This window comes from Sinocyclocheilus anshuiensis, unplaced genomic scaffold (assembly GCF_001515605.1).
Source record: "Sinocyclocheilus anshuiensis isolate Anshui unplaced genomic scaffold, SAMN03320099.WGS_v1.1 scaffold454, whole genome shotgun sequence".
Lineage (NCBI taxonomy): Eukaryota > Metazoa > Chordata > Actinopteri > Cypriniformes > Cyprinidae > Sinocyclocheilus > Sinocyclocheilus anshuiensis.
Window position 1 is genome coordinate 1,459,991 of NW_015548217.1, and position 25,555 is coordinate 1,485,545.

General features: G+C 35.4%; 1 protein-coding gene across 2 annotated transcripts in view; it reads right to left on the reverse strand.

Annotated features, from left to right (window-relative positions):
* abcc3 (ATP-binding cassette, sub-family C (CFTR/MRP), member 3) overlaps positions 1 to 25,555 on the reverse strand; it is a 68,110-nt gene that overhangs the window by 40,265 nt on the left and 2,290 nt on the right. For both annotated transcript variants that reach the window (XM_016440848.1, XM_016440849.1), the window contains exons 2-6: positions 3,870 to 4,046; positions 3,663 to 3,788; positions 2,856 to 2,984; positions 1,056 to 1,181; positions 789 to 850 (exon numbers count right to left, since the gene is read on the reverse strand). In XM_016440848.1, coding sequence (XP_016296334.1) covers positions 789 to 850; positions 1,056 to 1,181; positions 2,856 to 2,984; positions 3,663 to 3,788; positions 3,870 to 4,046 — 620 coding nt within the window. The remainder of the gene's footprint in view (positions 1 to 788; positions 851 to 1,055; positions 1,182 to 2,855; positions 2,985 to 3,662; positions 3,789 to 3,869; positions 4,047 to 25,555) is intronic.

Genomic DNA, 25,555 nt, shown 5'->3' on the forward strand with positions numbered 1-25,555 from the left:
TTCTTCTGGCATCGGACAGTCATTTTTCAGTGCTTTTATTTTTGTTGTTTATGTCCAATTAAAGGGACAGTTCACCATTCTGTCATCATTTACTCACCCCCATGTTTTCTATCCTCTACAGAACACAAATAAGAAGATATTTTGAAGAACCTAGACATTTCTCAAAATTTCTTCTTTTATGTTTCAGAGAGGAAAGAAAGTCCTAGAGGTTTGGGAAAGATGTGTGACCATGTCAATTTTTTGGTGAACTGTCCCTTTAAATCTTACACTTTGGCTTGAGATATGTGCATTAATTTAAAATCCAATATTTAATAAGACATCTTACAATTGGGCTAAAACATGTGGGGCACCTTTGTTTCCCAAAAGCAATGTAAACCAAACAAATTTAGGTTATAAAAATGTTGCGGAAACATTGTCATGAAATGTTTCTAAAAGTTATAAATATCCAGTTTTATTCATCTTGATTAGAACGTCGTTTAAAGGTTACAAAAACGTTTCTTACAACATTCAACTAACTTTATTTTCACCCCAAATGTAACAGTATTTGAATGCTTATTTTTAATATTCTACGAACTCATAGATTCATAGAGTTGATCGAAGAATGTTTTCTCTCAACATTATGAGAATGTATATCAAATATTAATGAAGCTATAAGAATGTTCCATAAACATTACTTTAGGAATGTTTTGTCCTAACATTTATATAACTTTTAAAAACCATTAGTGTTTTTAAAAACAGACACTTTTATTACTTTTATATTATATTATATTTTACTTCATATTACTCACCTAGTAAACCACCAAAAGGTCATTTTGGAGAGGAAACCAGCAGTAATTTCTGGACAAGCATTCTGAAAATCCAATAAAAACACCACAGGCACTTTTTAGTTTGCTGTTCTGACCTTTCCATGACCTTTCTAAGGTTCAAAGATCCACATAATCCACAGTTTATGGAACTAAATCATTCTTTTATTCAATCTTGTACTTTGAAATCATGACGGTTACCGCTGGCCCTAGATCACACACACACACACACACACACACACACACACTTACAGGATCTGTGACCACGCTGAGGAAGAGAGGAGGCTTTTCATTGAAGCATGATAGGATGAGTTGAATCAGGGTGAGGCCGAAATAAATGTAGAACATGGTGAACCTCAGCTTGTCTTCGACCCCATTCTGAAAACAGAGAACGCTGCTTTATCAAGTAATCGTATCATCTCTACACGCCGCATCACAGACGCCCTCAGCCCTGAGTGTGTCCTTATTCCACCCAACCCTGCTCTTTATGATATCTAGTTCTTATTTGATTTCACAATGTCAGACCAAGCCTGCTCACATCGGGCATTCACCCCACACTCACGCCATCAGTCACGCTGTCTGTCAGGATGGTCGAGACGCTCAAACAATGAGTGATGTTTTGAATAATGTCACAATGTTTTGAGGAAATTGACCTACAAAGAGCTAACTTTTAGTTGTATATCCTCATTATGCTTACAGAGGAAAGTATTTTTTTAAAAATGACATTCGTTAACTAATGAATCTTTATGACCAAAACACCATTTGATAAAATATCTGAAAAAATGTCTAATGCACATATTAATATTCATAAATATATCTAAACAATGTAATTGCACAAACGTTATTCATATTATTAAATGAATTTATCTGAAAATTTGGAATGCACAACATGCACAAACAATATTATATTGAATAAATTAATATATCTAAAACAACATAATGGAAAACATGCATAAACAATAATAACAGTATTCAATTAATATATCTGAAAAATGTATAATGCACAACGTGCACAAGCAACATTAATAGTATTAAATATATCTGAAAACTCAAAAGGCAAAACATGCACAAAAAATATTAATATTATTTAGTGCTGTCAAACGATTAATCGCGATTAATCGCATCCAAAATAAACGTTTTTGTTTACATAATATATGAGTGTGTGCTGTGTTAATTTATTATGTATATATAAATACAAACATACAGAATATATTTAGAAAATATTTACATGTATATACATTTATATTATATATAAATATATTTAATATATAAACATAACATATTTTTCTTAAATATATACATGCATGTGTTTGTATTTATATATATATAATAAATAAATACACAGCACACACTCATATATTATGTAAAGAAAAACTTTTATTTTGGATGCGATTAATCACGATTAATCGTTTGACAGCACTAATATTAATAAATTAATATGTCTGGAAAATGCATAATGCAAAACATGCACAAACAATATATTATTAAATGAATATATCTTAAAAATGCATCATGCACAAAACATGCACAAACATTACTAATATCATTATATATTTTTAGTTACAATATTTGAACGTTCCTGCAGAGCATGGCATCTCAATTCATGGGCTCAGTCCCTCAGGGAATGCATGAAGTGAATAAATATACTTTGAATAAAAGCGTCTGTCAAGTGCATATAATTTATTATTCAAAATTCTAAATCAGATGGCATTTGTCATAACCAGGAGCAAGAATCAGACTTATTTGACTTGGAAAACAGCGACAGCCTTGAGTTATGTTTGTTGCTCTAGGAGTTAGATAAGCTGTCTTGAAGCAGGTCTTAGGAAGAACAGCAGCCCTATTCTCTCAAAACATCATGGCCTTAACTGAACTCCTTCAGAGCCAAGAGAAAGCTGAACATGTAGGTCAAAAGATGCATGTGAGGAATAAAACGGGAGGGAAAGGTGAAGAAGGGGAGAGAGTCGCACATTACTGCTGGCAGAGCAGTTTCCATGGTTAGACTGAAATTAAATACTCCATAATGGAATATCTGCTTAAAACGGACATACTGACCTGATACACGATTTTGGAGCGGAAAGGCACGATGGCACACAACACTGAGATCGTCCAAAATATGAAGAGCACACCGGACGACTGCACTCCCTTCAGCCTCTCATACTGGATCAGGAACGTGGCTAACAGCTAGAAGAGACAAAAGACAAAACATGGAGATACACCTTCCTTCTGAGCACATATACTGACTTTTGGATAGTGCACACAATATAAGTAGAGACATACAGTGTCATACATTTTATTAGACTATTTATATGTTCCAAATTACATGATAAAACTTGTAGTTAGTAATGTAATCCATTACATTACACATTTTAGGTAATGTAATCGGACTGCTTTTAGACTACTTTTAGATCACTTGTGACTCGTTTATCACATTGATTTTTTTTCAAAAACAAAAGCCTACCAAACACAAAGAATTATTAAAAATGTAACCAAAATCAAAAGAATGAATTCAAATTATTAATTAAAACTATCATCTTTTTTATATTAATATTTATAGTTTTTATAAGTATATTAATATTAACAGAAAGAAACTAGATACTCAAATAACAATGAGGTCAATTATAATTGAGTTTTTCATGGCTATTGTCCACACTCTCTACTCCACTATATGAAAGTGAACAAAAGTGCCTGAATTGCACAGATTCATAAAACAAATCATGTGCTCCACGTTCATGTTGATCTGTTGTTAGACATGCGTGGACGTTATGAGAACGAGCCATTGTTGAATGAAAGGCTTTTTTGGACTAGAGAGATCTGACACACGGGACACAAGCGACATATTCAGCGTCTGTTCACACTTACCATTGTCATGCCAACTATTAGAGGAGTAACGAAATATATTGGGGGTTTAGACTGATTCTGGCTCATCTCGTGAAATGAAGAAAACAGATCTGTCCAGCATACGATCCACAACATCAAGCCGAGAACCTGCACACACAAATACAACGAATTATTACAAAGAGATAGCAGAGAACTCCAGCACACCTCAGAGACGTTCACATCTCCTACCGTTTTGATTCTGTTCAATATAGACATCATGATGTAGCCTCTGTTGTTCTTCTTGAGGTAGAGGATGTAGAAAGGAGATGCGAGCCACAGGTAGATGCAGGGAGTCCATGGCAGGACGGACAGCTGAAAGCATGCTGGGAGATCCGGCAGGTTTGTGTGCTTCGTGAGATTGGAGTCCTGAGGGAACACCAACATCAATTCAGATTCACGGTTCCCAAACTACTACATGATATCATATGTAGCACAAAGAACAGGAGTCTATTCGATTTGAATCAGTTCATGCATGGGAATTTTGGTGGGAATCAAACCCATGATCTTGCGAGCATCATGCTCTCAAAAAAGCACACAAAAATAAAAATTAAATTTGTAAAAATGCACAACATGCACAAACAATATTAAGATTATTATACATTTTATATTCAATATATAATATTTGAGCTGTCCTGTAGAGCATGGTGTCTCTTTATGAGCTCAAGTTAATATATGAAGTGAATAAATATGCATACTTTGAATGCTTTCCAAACTTATGATGAAATATAAATTCCATTAGAACTCACAATATAAGCAGAAATATCAATATTTATAAATATTTTTCAAATTTATAATTAAAAAAATAATAATATTTTGGAACTTACAATATAAGCAGAAACATGAATATATATTAAAAAAAATCTAAATTACACAGGAGTAGCTCAGGAATATGAATATGCATCCTTTAGGAGTGTATGATAAATCGGTACCATAATTAATTCAGCTGATATTACAGATTTTTTAAATGTATCATTTGATATCGGACAATTATCAACTGATGTTGGATATTTAATATTTTATGCTCATTTCTCTTATTTTTACATTTCGATTACCTTTGCCATCCTCCATTCTCACTTAAAGTTAATCTTTAAAAACACAAAAAATTAGTAAGTGTGGCAAATCTAAAAGTAAGTATCCATTTTTGATGATGTACATTATAATTAGAGCCTGACAGATATGGGTTTTTTGGGGGCCGATACCGATATTAGGGAGTAAAAAGAGATATATCAATATATCGGCCGGTGACGACCGCACAGAGTAGCATTATAACAGAACTTTCAAACGTATCTAGTATGATAAAACAGCGCTGCTTTACCCCACATACGCACGACCGGAAGTGGTCGACTGTGGCATAATAAAAGCTCCGTTGCCGTGTGTCACGCTCGTTCAGCGCCTCGTTTCGCTTCGACGGCTTTCAGCCTCACCCTGCTTCATTCTACTACGTTAATAAATCATTAGCTCATCCATGAACATGATTTCTGCCCAAGTCCCGTTGGATTGCATCGGCTGTGGGGATGAAGACGACAACTCCCATGATTCCACACTCAGTGACCGAGTCATCAAACTACACCTTTGTCTCTTTGTTTATTTTGAATACGCGCCCTCTAGCGGCGAAAATTACATGTTGTGCCTTTAAGCTATAAAGCGTTTCATCCAGGTCGCCAGTAGCAAACAATGGAGCGTGCTCTGCTGGACAAACTATGTAATTACACCATTTACAAGCATTTTATCTGCGTTTTACGTTCTGTAAAAAAAAATTCATATCGGTGACATATCGGCGGCACATTCATTTTCATATCGGTGACTAATATTCACCGATACCGATATATCTGTGACAGGCTCATATCGGCTGATAAAATAGGCAAAACGATATATCGGTCGGGCACTAATTATAATGCAATTGTGATGTCTAAATTGACTAGTATTTAAGAAGATTTAATTTAGTTATGTTTTGTTGTTAATTGTTATTTAAAATAAATATTCCTGTGTCCTGAAATAAAGCAACAGGTTAATTTTATGTCAGATATTTATGAAAACATTGAAAAATCAGGTAATAACAAAGCACATTTTCATATCAAGCTCTAGTGACTGTCTTATCATTTTAAGTAATTGTTTTTTCCCAGGTCTCAAGAATCAGTTATACACCACAATAAAAATATTTTATAACATTATATAAAAAAATATTTTATAACACCTTGCATGATAAGGCTTCGACAAACAACAGTCGTCCAATATTCCTCAGTCACGACAGAGGCTCCAGTGTGGCAACCGTCACTATAAAAGAGCTGCAAATGACATCTCCAGAGAGCCGTATTCTCTTATCAAGCACAAACAGAGCAGGGAAAGAGAGCTCAGACGTGTATTTGTGTTCCCTTCTCTCGTTTCTAATCACCATGATGCTCTAGAGTCTCCGAGTTCCGGCTTTAACCTGATCACTTAAACAACCAAACCTGATTAAACTCAGGGAAATCCAAACGGCAGCCATTGCGCGAGATACCAAATGCACAGCATTCAATACAGCTAGAGAAAATAATGCAAGGCTTGATAATGAAGACGAGGAAGTGTATTTTTTAGGGAGTAACACATTACTTTTAAAAGTAACTTTCCCCAACAATGGGAAAAAATATATAAATAACCTTAAATTACCTTATAACAGAAATATGAATATGTATAAACATTTTTCAAAATTATGATATAAAATATAAATTAAATCAGAATTCACAATGTAGGCAGAAATAGGAATATATATGAATATTATAATTATTATGATAAAACGATTATAAATTACATCATAATTATTATAATATTCATAAATATTCATATTTCTGCTTACATTGTGAATTCTAATGGAAATTATATTTTATATCATAATTTTGAAAAATATTCATACATACGTAATATAAACAGAAATAAGAATACGTATGAATGTTTTCAAAATTATTGTAAAAATTAGTAATAACATTGGAACTCAAATGTAAACAGAAATATGAATATTTTTTCAAAATGATGATAAAAGTTATAAATTACAAAGTAGCTCAGGAATATGAATATGTATCTTTTAGGAGTGCACAATAAATCAGTACCATATTAATTCAGTCGATTTTTAAAATGTATCCTTTAATATTGGATATTTATCAACTGAGGCTTATTCATTTCATTGTAAGGGTTTTTACATTTGCCAGAAATAGAACATTTTACATTAAAAACAAACAATCAAGCCCAGCCCAGCCCAGCTTTACGCAAAAGTAACAAAATTCAACTCGCACATAACTAGTTACCTTTTTAAGGAGTAACAATATTGTAATGCATTGCTTTTAAAAGTAACTTTCCTCAGCACTAGGCTGTGTTTATGTCGTTGCTCTCACAGCATACGGGCTGCGGTTGGAAGGGAAGACACCTCTCACTGCACCGCCTTAGTTATGAGGTTATGAGGTCAAACGCACAAATCTGTTCAACACAAGGTGATTTCTGCTCCACTTCGGTCAGTACTGAGTCTTTAAACTCGAGGTGAACGGCAAAATAACACAAGCATCTCCCTGGTGAGTTTCAGATACTATTACGGTACAGCAGCTGCTTGTGTTAATCGCTAAGACTCTTTATTTTAGTGAGGTTTTTTGACTTTTCGATTTTGGGTGAACACTTTAAATTTCAGTCTGTTCCTCACACAGAGCAATGGCTTCAGCAGACCTGAATTATAGAGCACAAGTTGCATGGACTTGGATGATAGATCTTTTGTGTTGCTTTTAAAATGTGATGATGACAGACGTTTATTCATTGGTGAAGGATCCCATCAATGAAGCTCACAGAGCGCTGTTTTCATGCACATGCTCTCTGAACTTGGATGAAGTCCTTGTGCGGCAGGTTCTTGGCTGGCTCTAGCTGTCCTGTCCCTTTTATCTGAGCCACTGCCTTCAAATGACATGCATTTCTTATAAGGTCACAATGAGTTTCTCTCTCTATCTCCCCTCAGTCATGTTAATGTATTTCATGCACACTGCTCAGTGCACAGTAGTTTATAATAGATTAGACATGTTTTATTCCACACAAGTACTTCCTTCAATCAGTACAGCAGACCTATTCATGATTCATTCTGAACTCAACCAACCATCAGAAACAAATGTCGATCAGATTGAAAAGGGTGGTGTAAACCTGAAATAATCAGATTAACAGGGGAAAAAAATCAACATGTAAATGATTAAATCTGAATATTTTCTCAATCACATTTTCTCAAAGTGTGCAAATGCACAGCACATTGATGCACACGTTTACATGTTTTACATCTTATGAACTTACGCATGTTTATTTCCATCTTTCGTCTTACGAACTGGTCTCTGAATATTTAGATTATTGGAGTACGTCTTACAAATAAAATACTATTTCAGTTTTTCTACTTCAAAATTTCATGTTCAATTCAATGTTCAATTTAATAATTTATTAAATTCACTTGCAATTTCTAAATGAAAATAGTTTCAGAGCCAGTTTTTTAAGGAGTATATTATTTTCTTATCTTTTTATTTTTATTATTGATATGAATAATATCATGTGAATTGTATTGCAATGTTTGGGGTTGATATAGAGAACATAACGTAACTGCATATGCATATACATTTTTTCTTGAAAATAAATTTCAGTATGTCCGCAAACATGAAAGATGTTAAAAACTGACTGGATCAAAAGATGGTATAGTAACAAATTCAGCCGAGACCAGACAGGCTTTCCCTGCACCCTCAGTAAGATAAACACAGCTGCCGTTCCTCTCTGCCTGTCAGCATCGCTCTGATGTGTGTGTTTGTGTGTGTGTGGGCGTCTGCCGTCGAGGAGAGCAAACCCAGATCCACCAACTGATATATGTACTGCGTTCACATGTAAACGTCCACATAACCAACACAACATGCAAAGAGCTCAAGACAGCAACGTAAAGAAAATGCAAAACAGAGGACTTTTGACAAAACAGAAGATTTTTGTATGCGGCATCCAGAGCTAACAGGGAATGTTCTCATAACTTTAATTAACGTTATTTAAAAGTTATATAACTGTTAGGACAAAACGTTCTTAAAGTAATGTATACGGAATGTTCTAACTTCATTCATATTTGATATACATTCTCATGACACTGAGAGAAAACGTTCTGGGAGCAATATTCAAAAAATTTTCTTATGATGTTAATTGTACTTGATGAACATCTTTGTAACAAAGAAACATCTTTGTAACATTTAAATAACATTCTAATTACGACAAGAAAACTAAACATTTTAATGTTCTTAGAATATTAAAATAAACATTCAAATAACATTGTATTTAGGGTGAAAATAAACTTTATAATAAAATGTAACCTTTAAATAAAGTTAAATCATGACAAGAAAACTGGATATTTTAACATTTTAAGAATAAAAAATAATCTTTTAAAAAATAATCTAAAAATAATCTTTTAAATAATATAAAATAACATTTGTTATCTTTAAATAAAATTCTAATCGTGACAAAAAAACTGGTCACTGGTCAAAAACTGGTAGAATATTAAAAATAAACGTTCAAATAATATTATAACATTTGGAAAATAAAGTTAGCAGAACATTTTAAGAAATGTTTTTGTAACCTTTAAATAACGTTCTAATCACGACAAGAAAACTGAAAATGTTTACATTCTTAGAATATTAAAAATAAACGTATAAATATTGTTTTATTTTGAGTGAAAGTAAATTTAGTGCAATGTTACGAGAAGCATTTCTGTAACCCTTAAATAAGGTTCTAATCACGACAAGAAAACATCTCGGTTCACGCATGTAACCATGGTTCCCTGGGAGGGAACGAGATGCTGTGCCCCCCAGGGGGCACATTGGGGAATGCCGCCAGCATGACCGGTGTCTGAAGCACGTGTGAAACAACGCCAATCCTTTTGGTCCACATGGCCCATGACGTCATAGGCGGGGTGCCCGGAAGTATACAAGGGCACCTGCTGAATACGTCACCAACTTAGTTGTCTGAAGGAGACGTAAACAGGCAGGCCGAAGGCATGGCGAGGGGGCGCAGCGTTTCGTTCTCTCTCGGGGAACCATAGTTACATGCGTAACCCGAGACGTTCCCCTTCTAGGGAACGCCATGCTGCACCCCCTAGGGGGCACATTAGGGAACGAAATGTAACCATGCCATGCCGAGGCGCGTAGACCAGAATAACAATCTAGATAGCCTTCCTGCAGAGCTGCCCAGACCTCAGAGAGTGGGCTATGTACTTACAACCCTAGCAGGGGAGATAGCACTGTCGCTGCTCAACTCGAGCGCTATCCGTGGGATCCGATAATCCAAAAAGAGTATCTTAAACCCGCGAATCCCGAGATCTGAGTCTTCGCCGTGCCTCAGCAACAGCGGGACCCGAACCGCGAGACACAAACGCTTGTCACTCATCTCTCGAGAAGAGGGACAAATGCGAATGGAGCTTCTCATTGGATAACACTCACGATGAGCGCGTTCAGCGCCCTTGAGCCCTGAACACGCAAGCTCCTGACCAAGATATATGACGCATAGATCGTGTGTGTCCTCAAGTGATAGAAACCTCGGGCACGGAGGCACACACTTTCCACAGCGCTCACCTGCCTTGGTCCCTCACACGCACTTCAAACAGACTGCTCCTGAAGACAACAAAAGTTGGTGACATATTTAGCAGGTGCATCTTATACTTCCTGGCAGGCGGGCACCCCACCTATGACGTCATGGGCCATGTGGACCAATAGGATTGGCGTTATTTCACACGTGCTTCAGACACGGGTCATGCTGGCAGCATTCCCCAATGTGCCACCTAGAGGGCGCAGCGTGGCGTTCCCTAGAAGGGGAACTGGACATTTCAACATTTTAGAAACATTTCAAAACAACATTTCTACAATGTTTTCATAACCTAAATCTGTAACATGTGATGCATTTAGTGTTGTAGCTGAAATGGTGCATATATTTCATTTAAATTATATAAACAATATACAACATTTTTCTCTCTTTCACACAAAGCTTGCAGAAGGGAAGAGCAGATATGGAGCATATTTGTAACGCCGAAGCATTTCTGTCTTAAAGGATTACGAGTGTTAAAGCCCGTCTGTTTTGATCCAGACGGCTCATGTTCTCTTCCTCAAGGCTGCAGGAAGGTCAGCGTTCGCTTTGTGCCCCTCTATTAATCTTCATCAGTGAATTATGCAAACAGCGCTCAGGCACACCTAGTAAACTAGAAGAGGAGCATTCCTTCAGAGTTTACATGTTCAGCTCTTTCCTGAACCTCTGGAGGCACTCCTATCACATTACATGCATTATGTTCACAGTAGAGCTGCAGGCAAAGCCAAGGATATTACAATTCACAAATGAACGCATACGCATTTTTGTTTAACTATGCCACATCTTATAAAGGTTATATGTTTATATGATATAAAGTAGGGCTGCCACTAACGACTATTTTTATTTTGATTAATCTATCGACTAATTTATCGATTAATCTAAACGATTAATTTCCCACGAAAATCAACAATTTTACTTAAGAATATTTTATTAAACTATATTTTATTAAACCAAATGAAATCCAAATTTCTATGAAATCCTTTTTTAAAGCAAAAGTAAAGTGCAACATAGAGTGCAAGAAGCAAGTGTCCATCTCATAATCCAAATCACTGAGATCAAAGTTCAGTATTATAGTGAAAGAATGACAACATATCCACGTGTTCTAGTCTACTAATAATAAAATTATAATCAAAAAACACTTTTTAAAGGAGTATTTACCAGAAATGTTATTTACCAGAATTTATTTAGGAGAAAAATGTAAATGTGCAGTATTTCTGAAAAAAGAAAAAGAAAAAAAAAACTATTTAAAAATTAATTAATTCATTAATTAATTGGAGATGCTTTTGATAATTAAAATTTAATGGAACCATTAAAATAGAATCCAAAAAATAATGGAAAACAGAATTTGGTAAAGATAAAACTTGGCTTTTTGATTAATAAAATTTAATTTAACCATTAAAACAGAGTATAGAAAAATGAAAATGGAAAAAAACTGAATTTGGAATTCGTATCTACGTATTTCATAGGGCCCTATAATTATAATTGTTTTTTTGTGGTAATAAAAATAGATGTAAGTGAACAATAGCCTTTAAGATTACTTAAAATACATATTTTTTTGTGGTAATAAAAATAGATGTAAGTGAACAATAGCCTTTAATATTACTTAAAATACATATATAATAGCAATGAGGCAATAATAATTAGTTCAAATAAAGTATCAAAAGCAAGAAATCATATGGTTTTTTTTTTTAACAAAACTGTTAAAATACATAATATATTATAAACAATAGAGCTAATGTACATTACGCATTACAACAAAGGCCTGCAGAGGGCGCCAACGGCCTGATGATTATTTTTACACATTGCTGTGCGACCTAATACTTTTTTAATATTAACCAAGCACCATTTAATTAAAATGTCCACTTAATCTTTAGTATTTGGTCTTTAAAAGAATATGTGGACATCAAAACGTGTAAACTCAGAGTGAGGGTTTGAGCTTTAATTTTGAAACCGCGATGTATTCTCCTGTGTTTGCGTAGATTTATAAATTATTTACCTTACAAATCTGATGCAATGGCTACTGTATTAGAACTGCATCGCATATAATTATTTAATTAAATCGTAGCATTTGTAAATTCACAATTATGCTTAATTATGATTTTTAAATGGTTTTAATATATCATGCAGCCTTGGGAAACAGACTAATAATGTGTCTTATGGATTCTCGTCCGTGAAATGCGCCACTTCCGGTATTTTGCCGGTTAGTCGACGCGAGCAAAATGAAGTCGAGGATTTTTTAAAAATCGAATAGTCGAATAAAATTGACGAATCGCGACAGCCCTAATATAAAGCCTGTGTACATTCTATTTTAAGAAAGCATTATGCAAGATAGTGGCAATAATGTATGGCCGAGTGCTTTTTTATTTTTTATTTTATTAGTCAGTTATTCTAATGCACATAAACATACAGATACAGTCTCAGCTATACAATGGAAAACAATAAGAAGCATATAATCAGGTAGAAAAGTCAATACAGTCCGGCTAGAGGCTAAATATGCACCATAGAATAGAAAATCAGGAGAGGTTGTTAATGTAGCACCAGAGAGGTGTCCATATCTGCCAAAAATCATTAGACTTTTGATGTATATCAAAGGTGAGTTTCTCAAGTGGAAGTAACGTAGATATTTGAGACAACCACATTTTAAAAGAGGGTACTTGAGGAGATGACCACAGTAACAATATACATTTCTTTGCCAGATAAACCAAAATTAGAAACAGTTGTTTGGTGTGGAAGTCAAACACAGTCTCCACTCCACTGTATAACAAATACAATTCCAGAGAAAAACAAAATTTCAACTTAAAAAGACTTTGTAAAATATTATGTACTTTAGTCCAAAAAGAAAAGATTTTGTCACAATACCAGAAGCAGTGAAGGAATGTTCGGCTGAGTGCTTTTTAAGCAGAGAATCCTATTATAATACTTGGGAAGAGAAGACATTGAAACATTTTATGAAGTTATATATACAGACGATAAAGAATTTATGGTCAAATAAATAAATAAACAAATTATATACACCCTAATCATTAAATCATCTTTGAGGGCAAGGGGCCTTCTAGTGGTTCAGGGGCCCTATGCAACATGCATACTTTTTGTATAGGGAGAATATAGCAGTACCGATTATGGCAGTGATTATTTGGTATGCGTTTACTGTTTATGTGTGCATTTGTTTGAATACACACAGGTTGTGTTTCTCCGGGGCACGAGAAGGACATTTACCCAGCCTTCTTGCTATGATCCACTTCAAGCACTGCACACCGATTTATACATTATTTTTATTCAAGTACTAAAATCTAAGTCTATATCATGTTTAATTTTACATTTAATTTCACTTCTAATCTTTAATTTAGAATTCAAGTGAAATTTAAAGTTCATTAAATCTCAAAGTAAGATTAAGTTAAATTCTTATTTATTTTCATTTTTAAGTTTATTTGAATAAAAAAAAAAAAAAAACTAAATCATGATTCTCTGAAAACCAGTCTTATCTTTCTAAGAAATAATTTTTTTTTTTTTTTTTCAGTGAACTAAAGGCACATTATCTGACAAACACACCCTCAGAGAACACAGAAACACAGAGAGGCAACACCTCACTAACCAATGCATCACTGATAAACATCCAGAATAACCAAAACTGCAGTCTCAGGCACGTCAGGAAGAAACGCTATATAAGGTGATATTTTGGCTGGCAGACAAGGAAAGTAAATGGTTTCAGTGAACACATATGCTTCATATCTTTGTGTTTGGATAACTGTAGTAAATCATTCAGCAGTCGTGAGGAATCCTTGTATATATTATTGAGGGAAGATCAGTTCTGAACCGCTCTACCACTCTTACAATAAGACGCAATCTCAAAGACTGACCTATTTCAGTCAGAAACTTGTACTATTTACAGTTTATTATATAAATGTATATGAATATAAAAATCTCATGGCTTGGGGCTTCACAATTTTCTACCTGGGACAAAGCTTGATAAATACTTGATTTAAAACAAATGCAACAAAAGTCAAATCAAAACTGAATTTAAACCTAGAAATAAAGTTTATTTCTGTCAGCTAATTAGCGGTCAACAAATGTTTGTGATATTAGGGTTATTATAGGTTAAACTTAAATTAAAACCATAAAACTAAAACCATTTTTGTTACTTGAAATGAAATACCGATATGGCTAGGAACTATACTTACGCAGCGCCTGAAAATAGTCCCAGCTAGGTAACTTCCAATAAGCCTATTTTCAGGCGCTGCGTAATATCAATGCGCCTGCTGCACCCACGGTACGGCAGCAAAGTTCCTTGATTATTACGCCGGAATGAGAGTACAGTTCCTAGCCATATCGGCCTAGAAAATCGCAACTTTTCATTTTCCGTCGGTCTTAGTACACGATGTAACTACAGAAGAGTCAAGTTTTAAATAGGAAAAATATAGAAACTCTTTGGTCATTTTTGAGCGAGATGCTAACGGTCTAATCAGATTCAATGATCTATACTAAGCTACAGCTAAAAGTGATACACTAGACCCGGAGATCGGCTGAATGGATTCGAAAACGGTAAAACTCAACTGTTTAACTCTAGGGGAGTTGGAAAATGAGCCTATTTTCAAAAATAGTGGAGTGTTCCTTTAATAAACACTAAAATAACACTGAAATTGTGTGACCAACCTATTGTGTTGTAATTTGTAATAAAAATGCATTAGATTACACAAGATTGCATTCGAGACGTATTTCCCAGCGGTCTCAGAAGTTGTCTCGTTCCTCTCCAGGCTAATAAGACCAGAAGTTCTTGATGGAGCACTTCAAAGCTGCTCTTTGTTGCTGGAGATTACCGCCGTTATTATGTCTCTTGGTTTAATGGGAAAACCTGCCTAAACCTGGGGGAATCATTCTCTGAAAGGTGTATTCATGCCAAAAGTGGCACAGTCAGAAACTATTCCATTCTTTGTTATTCCGAATAATGATTTTTCCTTATTGCATAAGCAGAATCAGCTCTATTCTTAATGCTTGATCATGCCAGAGTCTAAAATTAAATGACACACTTGCATTCAAATCTCAAATATCTCACATGCATTTATTTTTCCATGCTGTCGAGTGAAACAGGTGCTGTTGTTGGGACGTATTTGTTATGTTTTGTGTGTTTTTGGTCATTCTATCCGGTATGATAGGACCGCAGGGCAGCTGCGCTCGTCCTGCAGGGTCTCAGCGGTTACAGAAACACAGGCTGACAAACACAAACTCTCCCTACTGAGAGTCCAGAGCGCAGTAATGTGATACAGACGGACGGAGGATCAGCCTGTGTGTGTGCTAGAAAACACTCGTGAGGATATTAGGACAGAGATGAAACTACTGACCCTGCACATTTACACATTCTCAAAAGTCAATAAACTTCTGCAGTGGTGAATGGAAAATACAACAAATATGTGTTTTGTGTTCTTATTTGCTCCAACAGCAAAAGACAAAAATCACAACAGTGTTTCTAGAACTTTCCAAAAGAGGACAATAATATGAAGAGATTGATATGTCAGTCAGAAAAGATAAAGATGTCAAAGTTGCCATACAAGTCATTAAAGAAAGCAGAAATGTTAATGTAAAACCTAATTATGATTGCATAAGGTTCATAAAGCCTTGATTAATACTACAAGTGGACTTAATGAGTGAACGAATGCTAGGAAGATTCCGAATATGACCTCTTTCATGTGATTAATTGCTGGAGTCACCCCAGGACAGACACCACATTTCCAATCCTCAGAGCGATTCTTAGAAAGCCTGTCCTGCACGTTTAGGACACAGTGATCATCACACATTACTCTGACACAAACAACACTCTTCATATACTGTAAAAAGGCAGACGCAATATCACAAAGCCATGCAGTGTTTTCAAAAACTTCAAACCACACTAAGAGAAGAAGCACGGTTAACAATTAACTTCATGCTGCCAGCTGCGAACGGTCACACACCCGGATCAGACCGGGAGGATGCATAAACCTATACACATCTGCAAAAATTCATCAGACAATACGTATTAAACTGTATTATTAGACATCAAGCCACAGAGATTAATTAAAGCATGAGATCTACTTTAATACAGCACAGGGGATCATCAGTTTCATATTCACGCACACAAACACATTCACACAAATAACTGGACTGATACGATCGTTCATAGTGAGCTGTGTAAATAAAGCAGTGTTTAAACAGGCATATGGAGATCTCCCATAGGTGTACCATATCAAACACACGCAGGAATCAGGTCCGGACTAATCTAAACATGCTTTCAGATTTAGACAATGACTAGCGAAACAAGCCCAGCAGGCACTGGACGTCTATGTAACGTCAGACAGACGTTGCAATTTTGGTTGAAAATTAAAATATTTTCAAATTGAATTTCAAATATTCAATATTTTACGTCAAATTGACGTTGACTTAACATTGGATTTTGGTTACACAACCTAAAAACAATAAAATATCAACATCAGCTGACGTGGATATTGGACATCAATTTAACATTGACATTAGACATTGAATTTACATTGAATTTTGGTCACCCGACGTCTTATGACGTTGTGGGCCTGCTGGGCTGACTTCAACAGGAAGTGTGACACCAGCACTGACTTTTGCTTTCCAAACATAGCATGGAGCACCGTATTTCCTTCCCAAGTTATCATTTGATGCGGATGATGAGTAAACCCGCATGAGGGGGATTTCACACGGCTTTAATAAGGAAGCGAAACCTAGAAGACTCATTTATAGACACTGGTTTTCCCGTTTCCATTGTTAGAGGGCGAGGCCATTATCTGGTAATATGTGGTTTTGTAACAACCCAATAATTGGCGAATGCGTTAAAAGTGCATCATTAAGGGCATCAAATGGAAATCACCTTTAAGCCATAATAATGGTTGATTTTTGTTCAGTGCAAGAGCAATGCAGCTTGTAACGAATCGGCTCGTTCTGCTTGCTCAACCCAAAGCCATTATACGTGTTGCTACATGTGGAGTTACTAAATCAATTTTTACTTCCCTGGAAAGTAAGCACTGAAGAGTTTGGGTCAAGAGACTGTAATGATTCAGAGCTGAATCTAGATGTTTCTGACTTTCTGGAATGGTTTCAATAATATTTGCACACGAAAAGCTTAAAAAAAAGTCTATGAAAGAGTAAAGCTGAACTAGATTTGCGTTTCCTGTAGGAAATACCAGCGCTCACAGAAGAATGCTGTTAAAGGGTTAGTTCACCCAAAAATGAAAATTAGCCTGTGTTTTACTCACCCTCGAGGCATCCTAGGTGTATATAACTTTCTTCTTTCAGATGAATCCAATCAGAGTTATATTAAAAATTGTCCTGGCTCTTCTAAGCTCTATCATTGCAGTGGGCGGGTGTTTCTGTTCAACAGTCCAAAACACGTTAAATAAAGTGCGCGCATCCATAATAAAACGTGCCTCACATAGCTCCAGGGCATGAATAAAGGCCTTTTTTTGTAAGAAAAATATCCATATTTCAAACGTAATAAACACTTTTCTCTCACTTCTGCTGACTGTCGTATGTGTAAGCGTTCCGGTGGATGACGTAGTTAATATAACTCCGATTGGATTCGTCTGAAAGAAGAAAGTCATATACACCTAGGATGCCTCGAGGGTGAGTAAAACATCCAGGGCATGAATAAAGGCCTTTTTTTGTAAGAAAAATATCCATATTTCAAACGTAATAAACACTTTTCTCTCACTTCTGCTGACTGTCGTATGTGTAAGCGTTCCGGTGGATGACGTAGTTAATATAACTCCGATTGGATTCGTCTGAAAGAAGAAAGTCATATACACCTATGGCTTGAGGGTGAGTAAAACACAGGCTAATTTTCATTTTTGGGTGAACTAATTTTTTGCCTAATTTGATGCCTAAATTTACAGATTTTTTGTGATTTATTAAGACAATATAGAATTTTAATATCTAAAATAAAAAAATTTATATATACATTTTAATATTATATTTTGAAATTAAACTGATTCTTTATACTTATTAAATAAAATATCTAAAATAATTATCAGAACTACTAAATCTGATTAGTGAATTTAATCAAACATTCAACATAGAATATCTTCTGATTGACTGTGACTGTTTCACATCATGCAGCAGTTTCACGTCCAGTATGGACAGACAAATGTTACTTAGTTTGATTTCAGATACTGACACTTCCATTAAATGCTGTTAAAGTTTGAGATAAGTTTAGGTGTGGTTCTGTGTAAATGAAACAAACATCAAAGCCGCTTTGCTGTCAGTTTCAGGCAGCTGAACACATGAATCAGCACATATGCTGCATTGCACTCTCTAGTTCCCTAGGCAGAGAATCACTATCACGGCATGAATTCAGACAGTTGAACGTGTGCACTAAACATTAGGACACTGCTGGTTCTGTGGCAAGTTTTTACAATCGCTAGGACTTGCCCTTGTTTCTCAAAACTTTGGTCACTTTTTCAAAACCCTTTGCACAGTGAAGCACAGCAGCGTGCATGAACTGTAGATCATTTATTACTGTTTTGGCACCAAATACAGTACATACAATGACTACATACGTCAATTGTTTTCTCACTCAGACACAAAAAACGCAAAAACAGGCCAATTTACACTTTCAACTTAAGTTCAAAACCTAACATAATACAACACTCAATAAGACAGCTATGTTGAGTGTCATTCTTGTTTTGTAAAGAAATTTTACAGAAGAAATTGTGTAATGCTACCTGTTGTTAGTGTTTTTTTTAGGTCACTGTGTTATGAGTGACAAAGCGAGTTTGCTATTAAGCTCACCTCAAGTACCCAAAAATGAATAGTTAAAGATGCATTAAATATTAATAAAAGTTAAGGTAATAGGTGAAAGCTTTAATGTTACGGTGCTGGAATCACTCCACAGTAACAAAACAAAACACACCCAAGAGAGACTAACTGCCAGTAATACAGAGAGCTGTTAGCTATTAACTTTAAATAATAGTATATGTAGATGAGTTTGTTTCTTCATCAGATTTGGAGAAATGTAGCATTGCATCACTTGCTCAGCAATGGATGCTCTGCAGTGAATGGGTGCCGTCAGAATGAGAGTCCAAACAGCTGATAAAAACATCACAATAATCCACAAGTAATCCACTCCACTCCAGTCCATCAGTTAATGTCTTGTGAAGCCAAAAGCTGTGTGTTTGTAAGAAACAAATCCATCATTAAGACGTTTTTAGCTTCATCCGGTGAAAAAGTCCATCTCCTGTTGTCTCTCACATCAAAATGCACCCACATATTTGTTTAGAGCTCTTTTGGTTTGTAAACGGAGCTTGATCTGTGCAGATTTCTCTCCTGATTCAGACCAGATGACTTTTTCACTGGAGGAAGTGTTATTATGGTTTTTAGACTCGTATTTTAGTTAAAAACGTCTCAATTAGGGATGTTCATTTCTGTTATTTTTCCTAATCGACAACCGACGCTCGTTAACCGATTATTAACCGTTAACCGACAAGATTATTTTAAATTAGAATTGAATTAAATTAGAAAAGTTAAGTGTCTGTGAACCATTAAAAATACTAACATTTGTTTCCCGGGGATTAATTTTACATGCGCAAAAAGCAGCAAACAACAGAACATGAGGATTCACATGGTCATATCACATCGTGCACCTGCAGTGCTTCTGCGAGCGGAGAAAAACATAATAAAGCTAGGCTATATACAGTGGGTACGGAAAGTATTCAGACCCCCTTCAATTTTTCACTCTTTGTTATATTGCATTAGAAAAGTTAAGTGTCTGTGAACCATTAAAAATACTAACATTTGTTTCCCGGGGATTAATTTTACATGCGCAAAAAGCAGCAAACAACAGAACATGAGGATTCACATGGTCTTCATATCACATCACATACCTGCGAGCGGAGAAAAACATCATTAAGCTAGGCTATATATATATATATATATAGGCTATAAATAATATATTAATATAATAATATAATAATAATAAATAGGCCTATACGAGAAATATATTTTTACTTAATAAATTAAGAAAACGAAAGGAAAAAGCTTATTTTGCAAAAGCACAAAGATTTGTTTTTATTGTGAATGTACACAAATAAAAGCAAACCTTTTACAATTCTGATGATCTTTATGACTAAAAGGAGTAGTTCCTTCACTGTTAGAAGGAAAAAACTCAAGTGATTGCGCCGGTGCCGCATGCTCGCACACAGTTAAGCATTGCTACCTTGACAATAATGCAGCCTGTTCATTATCATAATAAAATTCAGTCAGTCAAACATATGGAAAAAAAACACACTGCTCAGTTCAAATATGTAGTAAAGTCTGTGCCGTTAAGCGTTATCACCGTACCGCCGTGATGTTATGCAAAACATTTTTTTTTACGTGGATATTGGAACGCCAGTGAAGTAGGCTACATAATAAATAATATTTTGGCATTCAAATACATCGCGAATACAGACAAATTTGATTTTGTGTCAAAAGAGAGACCCAACGTTGGTTTCAGTTTCATTGGAGCCTAAATGAATTTGTTTTGGCTTGTCGTTTATATAGCTATAGCTTCTTATATTTTTTAATTCTTATTCTTTTCTAAATACTGTTAATTGAAAGGATTTGTTGCGGAGTGAGGGGAACTAAAATAGCCTAGCTATGTTAACAGTGTTTATTATAATGTTTGTAAACATTTCACGTCGGCATTAGGCCTATTTCTGAAAGAAATAATACAAGTTTTCTAAAAAAACGAATTTTTTTATATACGTGTAGCGTATTTTAACCATGCAGCAAACCTTTTTAAATATTTTGATAAATTACTGAAAAAACATTGATAATGACTTTTTAAACCGTTTAACTGATTGTATTAATCGGTCAAAAAGTCTTACGGTCGGTTAACGGTTAACCGATTAAAATGAACATCCCTAGTCTGAATGATGGATTTGTTTTTTCCAAACACGCAGCTTTTGGCTTCACAAGATGTTAACTGATGGACTGGAGAGGTGTGGATTACCTGTGGATTACTGTGATGCTTTTATCAGCTGTCATTCTGACGGCACCCATTCACTGCAGAGGATCCATTGGTGAGCAAGTGATGCAATGCTACATTTCTTCAAATCTGATCAAAGAAATCTTCACATCTTGAGGGTTCATTTTTGGCTGAACTACTTTTTTAATTGCAGAAAACATTTATTAATACCCATAAAAGCAAAGGCACCTGTTCAGTGGCATTATTTAGGTGTTTGCCTGAATTGGCCGTAGTGCTAATAGGGATTCATTCAAGCAGACATTAAATATATTCAGGGCCAAAACCGACAAATTCGATACCAGTCATGAGACAATCCAGGCAAAATCCAGTAGGTCGCCAATGTAGCCTAAGAATTTCCAGTGAAAACATGGGTCAAAAGAGGTGAGAGATTTGAAACAGAACAGACCGTGCCCATCCGGCTAAGAAACGTGTTATGCCCTGGAATGAGTTACCTTACCTGACATTTCACACACGCCAGTAATTGCTTTAGCTCTCATTCTAGTAACATTCAGTATTAACGATTCGGAGGTAATCCCTGATGGATTAACTACTTTGTGCTCATTTGAAATTGGGACAGCAACATGCTACAAGTAATTCCCACTGATCTCAGTTCAGTTCATTGCTCTTCTCGAGTAACTCAGCCATTGTTTTAGCACTGAGAGGGATTTCACCTAAATATGAAACATGAAATCAATGCCTTAAGTGATATATGATAAAATGAAATAGTAACATTTCAAAGTTACAAAGCTGGGTAACATTTTATCTGAGTAAGTGGCATCAGTTTATTGACAAAATTATACTGGAGCAATTTACATTAATAGATAGGCTGATAGTATGAGACTAGGAATACATAATATACTTGTATCATATCAGTTATCAGTCACTCAATATTAGATATTTCATTTTGAATGCTCATTTCTTTTGTTTTTACATGTGAATCACATTTGCTGTCATCCAACGCTCACTTACAGATTAAAAAATACTAATAATTTACTATAGCTAAATAAAAATTTTCTCATAATGAATATTCAGTTTTTAATACTATACATGTTATGATGCCTAAATTCACTGATTTCATTTGTTAGTGTTTTTAAGACAGTTTGTATAGAATTTTAATATCTATATAAAGAGATCTTTATATAAAATGCAATAAAAATTTAATCAATAATTATTTTAAATCAAAAAATTTATAATAAAAATGTTTTATACAGTATATTTTTACAATTATATTACAATAAATATCAAAAATATCTTTAATATATAAAATAATGATCAGCAACTGCTAAATCCGATTGTCCCAAAATTCCATTTCCTAAAATATCTCCTGATTGACTGTAATTGATTCCCATCATGCTGTAGTTTCTTGTTTATTATGGAGAAACGCACAGCTTTTTATTCGATTCCAGATACTGACACTTCCAGTTTATATCTTGGAAACATTTCCCCGCATTGCTGCTATAAAATAGCAGCTTTCATGATAATAGCATACGTTTGTCTTTAGTGGTTTTGCTGTCCTTCATATAAACAGAGCATGGCTGCTGCAATGAATGAAGAAGACGTTCGAGGACATTTGAGGACACGATCCATATGCGCCACACAGAATGTAGAGCAAGCAGGAGAAACAGAGATGAAAAAGGAGCTGGAGAGCAATGTGTTTCAGTGCATGTCTCATGCAAAAGAGTCGCATCAATGAGATTCAACGAGGAGCCCCTGACACACACATTCAGCGAGAGTATGCCGTTACCTTACGTGACCCGCGGCTTCTGAGCAAAACTAATCTAAATCTGAGTGAGCACAATGAAATGAGCTGAATGCAGCCAGACAGCGGCGCCTCAGTCTATACAGTAAGACTAGCTATAGACTAAAACCACTGCCGTACAGGATTCACAAGAATAGCTAAAAAACATGCTAAAAAAATGATGAAACTGCTGAGGAAGCAGAGTAATTCAGTATTTAATTACAGCCTTTAATACAGACTTTAGATGGTGATAGTAGTATCAGTGCACTCAAATCAATGGGTTAATAGGAACAATAGAGTGATTAAATCTATGATATAATGAGACCAAAAATTATCTAAAAACAACAGAGTTTTATCAAATAAAAACAGCAAAATTAGAAAGATTAGGCTACAATTGCATTAAATATTCCTGTAGGTTTCAAGATCTCACAATTAAATATTGTGATTTAAACCAACAAAATAAAACCTGGAAATTAAATTTGATTTAATTAGAATATTAAACCGAAGTTACAGAACTGAGAATATTTTTTGACGTATTCTGTTGTGTTACAGTTAATGCAGAATAATTTCACAACATAAGCCTCAAGCTTCCTCTGTCTGTCCAGATCGTTTTAGCCACCGGAAACTGATTCTTAAAGGTGGGGTAAGTGATTTCTGGTAGCCAATGTTGACATTTGAAATCACCAAAACAAACACACCCCTACCCCAAAAGGGTCTCGCCCCTATTTTGATAGCTCCGCCCCACACATACGTACGCAACCCAGGCAACGATTAGTTCTGTGAAACAAAGCAAAACCAATCTTACACCGTGTCTACACCGGACGCGAGTGGCGCGTCGCGACAAAATACTATAGAACTCATTATAATCAGTGATGCTGTCTACACCATAGATATAGCCTATATACATATCTATGGTCTACACTGGATGCAGCGCGACACGACAAATCCCCGACAGAAAACTGCTGCTGCGTTCTATTTATGACGCATTTTTGATGGTGATTTTCAACGGTCGCTTTGTCGCGTCCAGTGTACTAACTCAGCGGTTCTCAATTCCGGTCCTTGCGTTCCCCCGCTCTGCACATTTTGTATGTTTCTCTTATTGCTTCAAACGTTTGTTATATTTGACTGTAAGTGCCCTGCGAAGTGGACATTACCGGATATTCCTCCATGATTCCAGTTTGAAGGGAGCAGCTAATGTCCGTCCTGTGCACTGAACGCTTATATATATATATATATATATATATATATTCTTTTTTTTTACTAAATAATGAAAATATAGCTTTTTATATTGGCTTGTTCCAGGTATATTGAAACCTCTTGCAAGAATATTTGACATGACTTTTTATCTCATATTAGGTTGCTGTAAGGACAAACACTGGATTTTTGTACTTGCCTATCCTGTTTTGACCCTGGACTCGGTGATTGACATTTCTGAACGGAGGAAGTTTCAGCCCTTTGCGTTTCTTCTTAACCTACATAGTGTTTATCGTCTGTAATGCTGGCTGACTGACTGTACGGGCCCCTCGGAGAGTCTAATGTCCCCGAGAATAAGCCTTCGCTGTGTCTGTCCAGCTAACTAGGCCACGCACACGGATGCCATTACCTCCAATAACCTCGTAAACAACAGAAATTTCTCTCCAGAAGCTGTGACGCGGCCTCACCCCGAATAAACCGACACGAGAGGTGAGCAAAATGTCAGACCATATGGAGAAAAACATGCTATTAATGTTAATGGAGGTTGCAGAACGTGCTGTGAAGTCTGACTCATTTCCCTGAAGCACTTGTTTTGAACAGTTCAGCTCAAAAGACTGATTCACTGCTTGTTTGTGATCACATGGTCCCCAGAATCCCACTTTGGGCTTTAAAATGTTCATTTAAAGTCATCTGCAGACACATATCGTGCAAACTTTTTTTTGTAATAACTTTTTATTAATATAGGTAGGCTATTTATTGAAATCTCATATGTATTGAAACCATCACTCAAAGTTTCAGGCATTTTAAACCTAAATTTGCATGCATTCATTTGCAATTCATTCAGAAAGGTTTTGCATGTTTTAAGAAAAGGCTATTCATTCAACTCTTTATTTATTCATTGAAATCTTTTTCACAAACGTGTTCATAAGATACAATTCTTAAGCATATTCCAGTACATTGTATCTGTAATTTGTCTGTTCAAGAGTCAACCTGATAGTGATTCAAATACTCGATTCGCTCAAAGTTCTCTCTGTTCGAACATGTTCAATGAATTCGATGAGCGAAGCTCTACCAAACCGATTCAGTCTAGTAACTCATAAGCAATGCTGTGAACCAATTCATTCAAATGATTCAGTTACGAAAAATTATTCATCATGATGACAAAAACAATATTTACATCATTCATGAAACATTCTTCTGAAACATTTCAGTTGGAAGTTCGTCTAATTTCATGCTTTTTGAACATTTAAAAACGTTTTTTCTTGGTTACATGAACGTTAGGAAAACATTAAAGGGATAGTTCACCCAAAAATGAAAATTCTGTCATCATTTACTCACCCTCATGTCGTTCCAAAC